The sequence below is a fragment of the Phocoena phocoena genome, chromosome 10, assembly GCF_963924675.1.
Source record: "Phocoena phocoena chromosome 10, mPhoPho1.1, whole genome shotgun sequence".
In the NCBI taxonomy this organism is placed as follows: Eukaryota; Metazoa; Chordata; class Mammalia; order Artiodactyla; family Phocoenidae; genus Phocoena; species Phocoena phocoena.
Window position 1 is genome coordinate 7,266,891 of NC_089228.1, and position 13,037 is coordinate 7,279,927.

General features: G+C 53.2%; 1 protein-coding gene across 13 annotated transcripts in view; it reads right to left on the minus strand.

The window, feature by feature from the left end:
• The window catches only part of MTMR14 (myotubularin related protein 14), a 43,442-nt gene that overhangs the window by 1,471 nt on the left and 28,934 nt on the right, over positions 1–13,037 (minus strand). For 5 of the 13 annotated variants that reach the window (XM_065886125.1, XM_065886126.1, XM_065886124.1 and 2 more), the window contains 3 exons: positions 11,644–11,714; positions 10,881–10,939; positions 10,589–10,727 (listed from right to left, as the gene is read on the minus strand). In XM_065886125.1, the coding sequence (XP_065742197.1) occupies positions 10,589–10,727; positions 10,881–10,939; positions 11,644–11,714 (269 nt within the window). Of the gene's footprint in view, positions 1–1,998; positions 2,155–9,713; positions 9,894–10,588; positions 10,728–10,880; positions 10,940–11,643; positions 11,715–13,037 lie in introns of all 13 variants that reach the window. The other 8 variants (XM_065886120.1, XM_065886115.1, XM_065886116.1 and 5 more) reach the window with 2 other exon arrangements.

A 13,037-nucleotide genomic window follows, 5' to 3' on the forward strand; every position in this document is an offset into this window, starting at 1 on the left:
AATAGCTCTAGCAGCAGCACTAAGAAAATGGGGCTGACACTGGATTCCTGCAATACCGTGAACAACTCCGAAGTCTCTCTTGGCATGTGGGGGAGATACGTGGCCCCAGATTTTCTTTACTTCCTAATTAGGTTTTACATAGGCTGGAGACCATGTGTGCTTCTTTAGCTTTTCCTGAGAGCATATAACCAGGAGAAATAGAGATAGTAGTTCATATTCACAGGGAATATCTAAAGGTCCGTATGTATGCATTCTCATTGCCCCCTATTTTTAGGAGGCAGAAAGGGGAGAGATCACAACTTATTTAGAAACAAGATAACTGGAGCCCAGAGAGAGTATGTGATCCGCTTGAGGACATATGGCAGGCAGAGACTGGAGCTACCATAGTGCCATTCCCTCTCAAGAGATGAGCTAGCAGGCTAGAGAAGTCAAGGCTGATATCCCAAGACAGAGCTGGTAAACATATTGGTTTTTTTTTTTTTTTGGCCATGCAGCATGCAGGATCTTAGTTCCCCAACCAGGGATCGAACCCGTACCCCCCTGAAGTGGAAGTGCAGAGTCTTAACCACTGGACCGCCAGGGAAGTCCCCAGAGCTAGTAAACATAACAGCTAGGATTTGGATTAAATTTCTCTGACACCAAAGCCAAAGCAGTGAACCCACATACTATGTGACCTCACCAGGAATCAACCCTGACCCTAGGCCCATCCTGCAATGTTGGAGGCCATGGGATCACGGAGAACCTAGCCCTCCTCTGGGAACCACCCCTAACCTGAGGGTTGGCTGGGAGCACAGAGAGCTACTCAAGGCATAAACTGTAGGATCTGGGGCTAGAGCTGCCCGTTTCAGTGGCTAATACCAGGTAAGTGAGGGGTGCTATTAAAGCAGGGGCAGAGATGTCTGCTTCCTCCAGAGGTAGCTCTTAGGCTCTCTGGCTGAAGTAGGAAGAGCCTACAGAAAGGTGCAGACAACTATTTCTTTAATCCTCAAAAATCTAAGAGATCTTGTTTCTGACTTAAGGGTCTGGCTATAGAGAAGGCTGTACCAGGCCCTAGTGGCCTCTAAAGTCCTTGGGCTACTCCCTAGCTGCGGGGCCAGGGCCTGTGAGCACCATCTAGGAATCCCAAGGTCTGGCCCCTGCTTGCCCTCAGCAGGAATCCTTCTCAACTCCCAAGGGCAACTTGCCTCCAACCTGTCAGCCCTGGAGGGTATGAACTGGATTCTGGTGGTGGTGATGAACACCCAGCACCCGGTGGGGAGGTGAAGGCCCTTAGGCAGCCACAGACTAGAAGCAGATCCTGCTCCCCAGGCCACCGGAGGCTCTCCCCGCCTGACATCCGTGGAACAGCAGCGCAGGCAGGGGGCAGGCGGCAGCCAGAGAGGCAGCTGCTCTGCTAGAACTGCGAGTCCAGCATTGGAGCTTTGGAGGGAGAGGATTTTACAGGCTTGGGCTTTGGATGGGCATCCCTGTCCACTTTTCTTTCCTGACCAGAGACAAAAGCAAATGACAAAAGGGGGGAGGGGACAGCAAGGAACCCTCGGTTCTGCTTGGGAGCACAGCCCTCGGGCTAACCCGTTCTGGCTCTGGTCTCCACCATACACCTACTTTCACTACTCCACTGTTCTGCTTTCAAAGGGTTCTCATGTCAGGCAAAGCCTTGGACAGAAATAGAATCTTTTATAGCTAGAGTCCAGCCAGCTTTCCCTAAGGGTGTGTGCCCCAAGAGACCCATGGATGGGCTTTAGAGGCCGGGGAGAGTGAACACACTCCAACGCACTTTCTGAGCAGTCCATCAGGCCCCCTTCATACCTCAGGGTCCAGGAGCAGTGAGGTATACTTAACTGAGACACTCGGGAGGGGCAGGGAGCCCAGGCCAGCTCCCTGGGGCCTGCTGCTGCCTCATTCCTAGCCAGCACTCAGTGGCTCACCAGCTTTTGATACGGGCGGGCGGGGTGGGGTGGGGGCGGGGCATCCTGTCTTCTCAAGCAAGACACTTACAGACAATTGTTAGGGAGCTCATCCGGGAAGCTGAAAGGGAGAGAGGAGTCTGTGTGCAGGACAGCCCGTTCCTGAATACTGCCACAGCCTGTTACCATCTGCCAGCTGCCAAAGTCTGTGGAGAGAGAGGATCCGGGCAGGGGATGGTCCACTGATCTGGGGCAGAGAGGAGAGAGAGGGGAGATGATGTAGTCAGTCATATGCCTGACAGGGGAGGCCCTGGAGGAGTGGGGCGGGGAGGCTACGGTGGCCCTGGGACCGGGCCACAAGGGTCTGTTGGTAGAGCAGCTGTAAAGTCAACCATTTTCTCCAAAAGTACAAAAACAGCTGGACAGGTTATGACCAAGAAAGAAGAGTAAAAACCACAAGGCAGGGACTTCCCTGGTGGCGCAGTGGTTAAGAATCTGCCTGCCAATGCAGGGGACACGGGTTCGAGCCCTGGTCTGGGAGGATCCCACATGCCACGGAGCAGCTGGGCCCATGCACCGCAGCTGCTGAGCCTGAGCTCTGGAGCCCACGAGCCACAGCTGCTGGGCCTGCATGCCTGGGGCCTGTGCTCCGCAGCGAGAGAGGCCACTGCAATAAGAAGCCCGAGCACCGCAATGAAGAGTAGCCCCCGCTCGCCGCAACTAGAGAAAGCCTGCGCACAGCAACAAAGACCCAATGCAGCCAAAAGTAAATAAATAAAATAAAATAAATTTATTTAAAAAAAAAAAAGACCATAAGGCAGGCTCAGCTGTGAGGACAACGCATCATGCAAAGACTTACAGGAGCAAAAGAACAAGAGCAAAGCATGGTGACAAAGGTGAGCCAGCAACCAAAGCCTGGGATCAGGGCATGCCTGCTCTGGTTGACAAAGCAAGTCAAATCTCAACAGCACCAAAAGGAGGGGAGCAAGGCTGAATGCCCCAGGAACCAGGGAGGCAGGATCACCCCACACCCCCTGGCATGCAGGGTGGCAGTGCAGAACCCAGACCACTGAGGTCCTATGTTAGAGATGGGAGAACAAGCCTCTTGGGGACGGTGCGGGCGGTGACCTAGATGGAAGAGGAAGGTGACGGGAGCCCTGAGCCCTGCCCTCTTCCTCTGCAGCACCTTCCAGGAGCCAAAGTTCGTATTCACAAGCATCAACCCAGCAAACTCACTGGCTATGCCCAGGAGGAAGGAATGAATCAGGCAGCCAACTTGACAACTTCATCAGGCCTTTTTCAAGCAGAAGTTTGGGGGGTGCGGGGAGAGGAAAGCTGTATTGGGAATCTACCACCACCTCCCCACTCACAGCCCAGCCTTCTCTGCTGTCTCTGGACAGTAGCCCAGCTGGTGGGGGAGGAAGGGAGGAGATAGGGAAACATCAAACAAGGCCCTTCCATCAGCTACCCCAGGTCCCAATTCCCAGAGGTGCATCATCTTTGATGCTTGACCCTTTGTTCTTTAATTCAAGAATAGCAGAAGGTGCTCCTGTAGGGACCCAGAAACAGAGCAGAAGCATGAAGAGTGGTACAGGGGGTGGGATACTGAAAAATTAATTGACCTTGGCCCACCCAGTTAGCTGGAGTCAAGGGCTCCTAGACTGAGGTGACAGTCCCCATGGGTCCCCAGGCCAGCCTTATCCTCAAGTAGTTGCCAAGCTGAGTGCAGCTCTGGCCAGCAATGCATCTCTGCTGATCATAAATCATCTCCTTTTCTTTTTTTTTCTTTTTTTCTTTTTTTTTGCGGTACGCAGGCTTCTCACTGTTGTGGCCTCTCCCGTTGCAGAGCACAGTCTCCAGACGCGCAGGCTCAGCGGCCATGACTCACAGGCCCAGCCACTCCACAGCATGTGGGATCCTCCCAGACCGGGGAACGAACCTGTGTTCCCTGCATCAGCAGGTGGACTCCCAACCACTGTGCCACCAGGGAAGCCCTCATCTCCTTCTTAGAGGAAGGAAAATGGCAGCCCAGACAGGTAAGGACACTCATCCAAGGTTCCACGGCTACAGAGTGCAAGAATAGATTTTTAAAGCCAAGATTGATTACAGATTTGCTGTACAACAGAACCACCTTGAGACCAAGGAAAACAGCTAGCTTTCTACGTTAAAGCCGCCATGAATTGGACCCACCCTGCAACATAGAGACTTGCCATATTCATTGCTCCTGCTCTGCTCTGGAAGGTGTATGACAGCAGCACTGGGGATGAGGACAGGTCATGGTCTGCTACCTGGTGGAAGCCCTAGTGACTGACAAAGCAGGGCTTCCTTCTTCCTACGTGGAGAAACTTGGTAGGGTTCAGGCCAGACACTGTATCTCTGGTGGTCCTTAACTGTCGGTAAATCAGAGACGGCTGCCTACGTGCAAGAGCAAGCTACATGCCACCGTGCGGCTGCCGGCCCTGCGCTTCCCCTGGGTCGTGCCGGAGTCTTCAGTCAAGGCAACCCCTCGAGGGCAGCCTGGCTCCACACATCTCACCTCTTGCTCCAACTTTAAGGTAAGGCAGAGTTTCTTTTCCAGTTTTCGGGAAAATCATTGCTAAACAGCAGGGTGTTGAGGGAATGAAAGTAATGTGAAGTAGAGGAGGCTGGGTAGGATGAGGGACTTATGGGGCAGGGAACATGGGGGTTTCTTATGCTCCTAACCCCACTCCCCAGGGCTATCAGAGACTCACACTTCCAATGGGAAAATGACAGATGGAATATGGTTACCGAGAGGTTCCCAGCACGGGCTCTTGGTCTCCTAGGCTAGTCCCTTGCCTGTACTTCCCGTGTGCAGCAGGTAGCACCCCCAGGCAAGAGCCATGCTTGAAGCAGCCCGGGGACAGCTGTAGTATGGAGTAGGCAGCACAGACAGCAACAGGGCGCATGATCCCAGGGGTCACAAAGGAATCTCAGCAAGCAGCCAACCATCTTTTGCATCTTTTTCAGGAGTGAGCACACAGGCTCCTAATGAATCTCCGTATTTGAGGCTTTTGTCAAGGAAAGGGTTGCAAAGCAACCGTTGCGTTGCTGGGTTTGAGAGCAAGGGCTGTGCTAAGCAAAGAGGTCCTCGTAAGTGCACCTCTGGAGTAGCTGGCTAGGGGGCCTGAAGATGACAGGGACAGTCACGAGGAGGAAGCACCCGCACCTGCCGAGTGAAAGAAGGAAGGAAAACTTTCGGGTTAGCCTCAGTACACAGGTAACGCAACCAGCCTTAATAGAACCCCATGCTCTTCTGCCCTATACCCTTCCTCGAGTGCAAACACAGCATCTACCTCCACCGATCTATCTACAGGACTGGAGGGCACACGGGCCCAAGCCGCCCTCAAACTGGACAACTGTGGAGCTGACAGTGCTTCCAAGGTCATCTATCCACATCCCCAGGGCCCAGACCTCTGCCCAGGAGGCTGGCTTCTTGGCAACATTTCACTCCCTTAGATGGGTATGGCCTAAGCCGCTGTTCACAGCACCAACAGAGCTAAATGGCCCCACCCTGCCCCACACCTGCCAGACCCCTGCTGTGGGCCAGCTCAGGCAAGTGTGTTTTAGCTGGTCCTTTTGGAAGGGGGTACAGGAGTACCCACACAAGCAGAGCTGGCCCAAGCCACACAGCTGAGGCGAGGAGAAAGGGGTCTGGCCTGAGGTACCTGATCTGGCCTTTTACCTAGCTGCCCAGTGCCCTGACACAGCCCATAGTCCTTCAGAAATGAGACTGATAAGGAGGGGTCTTAACCACAACTACAGTTTACTGAGCATTTCCAGTACTCATGGAAAGGATGAGTATTACTATGTGCCAGGTATTTTGCTCCATTATCTCACTTAAACCCAAACTTATGGAGACCAGGATCATTACTCCCACTTTAAAGACGGGATAAAAAAGACTGAGCTCAGAAGGGAAGTGTTTTTTCCAAGTCACACAGCTAGAAGTGGCAAAGCTGGGATTGAAACCCAGTCTGACCAAAACCCATGCTAGCCGCATAGTACACCCATCTTCCTTCCTGATAAGAGATGGTGGAGGCCTCAGGGATTGGCTCGGGGATGGACACTTCCAACTTCCAACTGGAGTAAAGCACGGAGTTTCTGATCTATGGTTGGAAAAGAGGCCTTCACGTGGTCCCTGGATGTGAGAAAGGAAGCACATGGAGTAGCTAGCCAGCATTAGGGAAGCTGGCCAGAAGACAAAGCTAGCATGTAGAAAGAGGCAAGGAGAAAGAACCATAGGGAAACGGAGTTGGAACCTTGAGGAAGCTGTGCCTGAAGGCTGCATTTTTCCAACGTAAACCAACCGTTTTCCTTTATTGTTTAAACTCTTTTGAGATGGATTTTCTGTTACTTGCATCTAAAAGCACCTGATCTGACAGCTCACAGAGAGGGCTTGAAGGTTCACAGCTAGGAAGGACCTGGGCAGTTAGTTGCCCATTTAAGCCTCTGATGAGAAAAAAGAAACCCAAAGCTATCAAGTGACATGTCTGAAGTCATGCAGGGAACGAACATTTGAGCCAAGACCCAGAATCCTAGCCTTTCAGAGAGCTTGAATGTCACCTAATTTGTACCTACCCCCCACCACTACCAAGCCTCCAGGTGATGGTCCCACAGCCTCTGCCCAAGTGAACGCCTCCAGGAATGGGGCCTTAGGGAAGAATCCTTCGGTTCAACAAGGGCCTGACTCCTCGGAACAAGTGACTTCAAAAACGGCTAGGACAAGATTCATCACATTTGAAGTCATCAGTTTCCCTCAGCCTGGACTTCAGGCATTGGGGTATGTGTGTGTCAGTGTGTCTGTTTGTGTGGGTGTGTGTGTTTGTGTGAACCAGGGACCTCTGCTTTCCTGCAGCAGCCCAAGGAGAAGTCTTTTGGGGCTCTAAGTTTTCTCTTATGGGTCTCAAGCTGGCAATGCCTTTAGGCTTCTCACCGCTCATCTCTGGTCTGAAGCTGTGGCCCCACGGGAGAACACATCAAACGTTAAGACAGGAACCCTATGTGTTACAGAAAGCAATCCGGTTTCTCTGCCTCATTAAACATAGCCGGGGACAGAGCTCATTGCTCCTAACAAGCAGTTAGTAGGTGGTGAAGGATGGGGAAAGAGCAGCTATCTGGGCAGCAGAGTTGGCACCTATGTTGTCACTTAGCTAAGCAACCAGGCCGCTGGATGTCCCTCAGCCAAGTTCATGTGCTCTTCAGGCAGCTTGGCTTCCAGCTGGGCTCAGTGGTAGCACCATCCCTCCTCAGGCACAACAGTGCTATGCTAGCAACCCCCATCCCTAAAGACGTCTGACTCTGGAGCAGAGACCAAGACTACACACGGTGCGGGGCACTTTACTGACCAAGGCTCGGAGAGGCATGTGAGCACTGCTCCTGCCTCTTCCCAGCCCCCAGCCCTACAGGTGATGAGAGATTTAACAATGGTCCAGAAACGCAACTCAATTAGAAGCTGCTGCAGTAGCAGCTAATGATGTAAAAGGGCCACCAGTCTTGCCAGTGAAGGGTACGGGGTTGGGGCTGGATAAGAGCCAGCCCCCCACAGAACTTTCTTCTGAATCTGACACAGTTCTTAGCTTTGAACAAAGCTTCACCAATTCTTTTCACAGGGAAGTCCTACCTTGAAAGAGATATTCTTGTAGAACCTGGGAATGCGGAGCATAGGAAACGCAGAGAACCCACACTGTAAGGGGAATTTCGGCCGTCACGGACGGCTTACTAAAGGGTTTCTTTCCACAGTTCCCTTTGCTGCACTAAAAAGCTAATTGGCTGTTGTTACCGAAGAGAAGCAGGAAAGCTAACGACAGAATCCCTCAGGCACTTTAAGATAAGAGAGACTAAATTAATTTTAATGTTAATGGAAATATGTAATTATAATTAGAACGCTCCAAATCTGAATAAACTAGTCTTTCAAATCCTCTGGCAAACAAGCAGCCAATCCAGAACCTTGTCACCTGGCCAGCCCAGCCTGGCTACAAGCAGGCACTCCCAGAATAAACCAGCAGAGCCATCAAACACCTCACAGCAGTCCACCTCACGCCTTTCCAAGGCGCCCCATTTTGGCCCATTTATTCCAGCCTCCTTCACCAGGCCCCAGCTCACAGGGCCGTGAGATCAGGAGGACACCCCCAATCCTCCTCAGCCTCCTGGACCATCCTGGACCAGCCATAAGCATCTGAGCCCCCAGTGCAGGCAGATAACCAGTGGCGAGATCGAGGGAAGTGACCACGAGATCGGAACTAGGATCTTTTGTCAGGAAGAAGGGAATATGATGAAAAGCTACAGTGTATGATGGGGTGCTGCCTCAGTGGGGGAGCCCCCAACAGCTGGACAGTTAAGACCAGGGAGGACCCAGGGGACAGGAGGAATCTTATGGTTTCCTTCCCAGTTGTCCAGCGATGTTGCACAGGAGAAAAGGAGGCAGGGACGATGAGCAAGAGCTCCGGCCCAGAAGAGGAAGGGTCATACAATGCCACAGCAGGCCCACAGGGGCCCTGAGGAAAGCTGCAGAGACAAGCGGGGTGGCACAGAGGATGCGGATGAGCACGGCACGTGGGCTTATGTGCTCGGCACCCTCTCCGCTCAGCTGCCTCCACCAAACCCGTGGGAACAGAGGGGTTGTGGCCTTTATTTAACAGACTCAGCTACAGCGCTGACGGACATGGCAGTGCTCCGAGTTGAAGGGCTCACCTTCAGAGGTGAGCACACGGGACCCCTCTGGACAGTGCAGCTCCACTCACCTAGAGCTCCTCCGCTCAGCCTATGTGGGGAGGGTGCTCGTCCCCACCTTCCTCCATTGCTTGCTTTTGCCCAGAAAGGAAAAACCAGAGGACGGTGATGGGAGGAGAGTTCCCAAAGTTTCAGGGTTTTCTTTGTAATAAGCTTGTGACCTTTGGGTTCAGTTTCCTCCTTGGTAACATGCCTGCCACAAGGAAAGACCTGAAATTCTGGAGCAGTATCCAACAGAGCTGGGCTTGAATCTAGAGTGGACTTCAATGCTCACGATCTTTCTGCTAAATGTCTTTTCTCCCTGGAATTTATTAAGGACCTCTTAAGTCACACATTTCTTTGTTCTCTTCAGAAGGGCCAGACATTCTCAAGGCCTTAGAAAACAAAGTAATTCACAGGCCTCCTTCCCTGGCTGTATGACATGGAAGGAGTGTTATGGGGTCAGCGAGGAAATGCCTCCCCCAAATGCCAGGCCATCCCTCAGTCCTAAGCCCCTGGCCAGTGCTCAGCTTTAACCTCACCAAGGAAACATCAGTTCTGCAGCACGCTCCAGCCACACCTGTCCACCCTGGCTGAGCTGCTCCCTTTCCAGATGTGCAGGCCAGCGAGGGTTGCCCCAGCTACACACATCTAGCCTAGCTCCCTACCGTCTGTCCTCTTCAGTGGAGGAACGGGAGAGCCAGAAGCACCTCGGAGGATCTAGCGCCATCTCTTTAATCAGAATGTGAGGTCCACAGGGGGGCTGAGACCTGGCAAAGGCAAGAGGGAGGGGCAGCCCCAACTCCCTGCCCATGACATCACAACTACTATACCTTCTAGATACCCATCCGCCAGGGCTCCGGGAAGGGGGAGTCTCAAACCCCTCTGCGAACCAGCTCCTGCTCTGTATCCAAACATTAACGCATCCTCCAAACAGTGCGTGAGCCTGCAAGCTTGTCGATCCCCTCTGGCCTCCTGGGTACACTGCCTGCCAGGCCGCATGCCCTGGAGCCCCACTTTCTAGCCTTATTAACAGGGAAGGGCTAGCCACCCCACCATTAGGACTTTGGAGGTCCTCACCTGGGCTTGGGGACCTCCAGGGGACTGCTACCCAGCCTGAAAAAGTTGTCAGAATGGTTCGAGGACGAGGAGCTGGAGGACTTGGCTTCCACCAGTGCCTGGTGGGAAGGCAGGCGGTCCTCTGAGGGCTGCGGCCGGTTCCAGAGCACACTCTGTGGAGAGGATGAGTGGCTCTTCCTCCTGCAATGGAAAGATAGGGCTGCTGGCTAAGGCGCCACCTCAGGCAAACCCTCTGACCACCTGTACTAAATCTCAGGGCCCACTTTTTACTTGCACTGGAAAAATGCCACATGGGAGTGGGCATACTTCAGCACTCCCTTGGGCTCAGCCACGGGCAGCGAGAGCTGCGTCTTCACAGAGGGAATGTTATGTCTGAACAAAACTGGCCTGCTGGCCTCAGTGCACATGCTGGAAAACAGATTCTTAACTAACACTTTAGTAACTGACCTTCCCTGCTAATGTTATAAAAAATATTGAGCCCTTTGCCCACGGGGAAGGTCATCTGATTCTCAAAGGAGCTGACCCTCAACAAGCTCCCAATTCCCAATCATTATTTTGTACTCACCCCTTTTTTCTTTTTCTAAGCTGGCCCCCCACCTCCCAGGCAAATGATACAAGGGAGCACCCCCAGGAAGTCCCTTTAACACCAGCGCCCCCCTCACCCGACCCTGTCTTCCCAGCCCTGCAGCTTCCTCCTTCATCCTGCAGTGCCCCCCACCAACCAGATGGCTGGCCTCTGAGGCCCAGTAGAGACAGCAGGGCATGGAGCTCAGCTCTCAGGCCTACTGTCGGGGGCCCCTTTGTTCCTGGGGCTCCCTGGAGCTGGAGCCATGGCTCACAGCTATTAGCAAGCTTAGTTCCAGCCTGGCCCTCACCAAGCTGCCTGAGTCTGTGCTCCTGCAGGGACCAGCTCCACGGTCTCATAGGTGAAGCTCCCGGCGGCTCCTGGGGAGCTCTCCATGACCAGAGAGAAGTCACTGCCAAGGCTGGTGGTGCTGCCACGATCCTTCCGTCCTGAAAGAAGCCAGTGCCATCAATCAGCACAATATCTTCTCCTGCTAGGAATCCCCCACCTCTTCCACACAGAAGTTTCTAGAACAAGCAGTCCCTATGTGGTCTATAGTCAGAAAGATATACAGAGGAAATCTGCTGGGGCCCATGACTCACTCAGCATGCAGATATCTTCCACAGTGAAGCCTGCATCCCGGGCTGGCAAACTCTTCCTCCTATAAACAGAAGCCAGGACAGTGAATTCCAGATTGGGCTGAGGTCTCCCACGTCCCCTGAATGCTGTCCACCTGGGAAAGAAGCTCCAACTCACTGGAAACTCATGGACACAGGTCCTACCTAAACTGTTGCAGAAAGGCCAGGCCCACTTCTGAGAGGCCAGCAAAGCCTGCCGCCTCCCTGTCAGTGTGGCCCTCAGAGTTCAAGTCTGGTCCAGCACACTAGGAGCTTGGATTTGGAAAGCTTGGACTTGGAAAGCAAGCAAAGACACCTACTCTCACAGGGGTCCTAAAGCAATTACCAAGCAAGACCCCTGTGTTTGCCAGGCTGGAAGCAGACTCTGCTCTGCGGTGGGCTGTGCAGACACCCCTCTGCAGCAGCACAGGGAAGGAAGCCATCAGCTCAGGCAGGAGAAGCTTCTGCCATGGCGGTGGCATGGGGAGCTGGGAGTCCCCCTATCCTTGGGCTGCCTTTTCCCTGCATCAACGAGCCCTGCTCTCCTGGTCACAAGATGAGCCTCTTCAGCCGCTGGCCCTCCCCAGGTACCCCTACCTGCCCTCAGAGGGAAGGCAGGGACAGGAAGCCAGCCTGCCAAGCATGCAGGGAAGCAGGGCACGGATAAGGCAGCGAGCAAGACCCCCACCGCCCTAGCGCGGTCCTTCCCAGAGCACCTTGCTCCCAGTGAGAGCAGGTCTCTCCTTACCTCTGTATCTTCAGAGCAGAGAATTCCTCAGAGATGATATGCTTCAAAAAATTGAAGCAGAAGAAGAAAATCTGAGAGACCAAAAAGCAGCACACATGAGAAGATAGCAGTCTCCAGGGAGAAGAATCTAGGTGGCAGAACTCCCAGGAGAGGGCAACCAGTGACCCTGGTCAACCCCTGATGGACAGCAGCCCTGCTTTGGGGACCCTGCTGGATATTCTGGTGTAGAAACAGTACGGGCGGTAGAGAAGGCTTAGGAGGTCGGGCAGGTGTGCCTGGGCTGGGGCAAGGAAGGAAGGGCGTTTCCTTCCTGAGAACGCAAGAGGGTAAGCCAGTGATGTTTCAAACCATCTTCAAACTGAACACACATGTTCTCAAGCTACTGAAAAGGAGGAAGAGAACAGCTGCTTCTCCCTCTCAGCCTCTCCTAAGAACCCCAGGGAGAGAGGCTAACAGGGAAGGACAGCTGGGAGAGAATTTCGGGGCAAGAAGATTAATGGACACAGCAGGAACACAGTGCAAGGGCAAGAGATCAGATTTTGTAGAAGAAATACCCGGAAACAGTGGTTCAGGAGAACCAGGGCTGAGGGGCAGCCACTGCCTGGCCCGCAGCCTGCACTGTTCAGAAACTGTAAGGGGCAGGACGAAGTCTGAGGCGGGCAAAGCCAGAGGAGGCTCCTGAGCTCTGACCCTGCATCCACATCCCCAGCTCCGTGAGCAAATTCTCTCTTCTCCCTTCCAGCCAGTGCCCTGGTCAACGGGCCTCTGTGAAGTGCACACAATGCATAGTCTCTGCAGTTGATTCTGCAAGGTGTGGTCCATCAACCCCTCACTTGGAAAAATACCCACAGGGTATCCCAGAGCCCCGTAAGAGGTCCTCAAAAAATAAAAAAGGAGGGAGGGCGCCTAGGTCAGGCCAGTATGAAAACTTTGTCACATAACTTTTTTGGGGGGCCGCCCCCGCACAGCTTGTGGGATTTTACTTCCCTGACCAGGGATTGAACCTGGGCCCTTGGCAGTGAAAGCATGGAGTCCTGAGCACAGAGTCCTAACCACTGGACAGCCATGGAAGTCCCTGTTACATAAAATTAAATAGGTGTCTTCACCACAGATTTTTTAGTCTTTAATATGCTGATGTGTTCTGAGAGCCTCAAAGGCAAAGGAGGGATACGGAGCTGTTTAACAGGCCCCAGCTTTTTGCATGTTTTTAAAGTATCAGAGTTTTGAGTGTGTGCGGGGAGGAAGGGAGGGCTAAGAGAAAAGCCCACATCCTGCCAACCCTCCCAGCTGAGAAGACCCTCTTGTTTATGTTGAGACGTGGCCAGGGTTTGAGTCCAGAATCCACTGGGCTCAGCCGCATCCCCTGCCCAGTCTCTGAAGGTGGAATCTGGCCT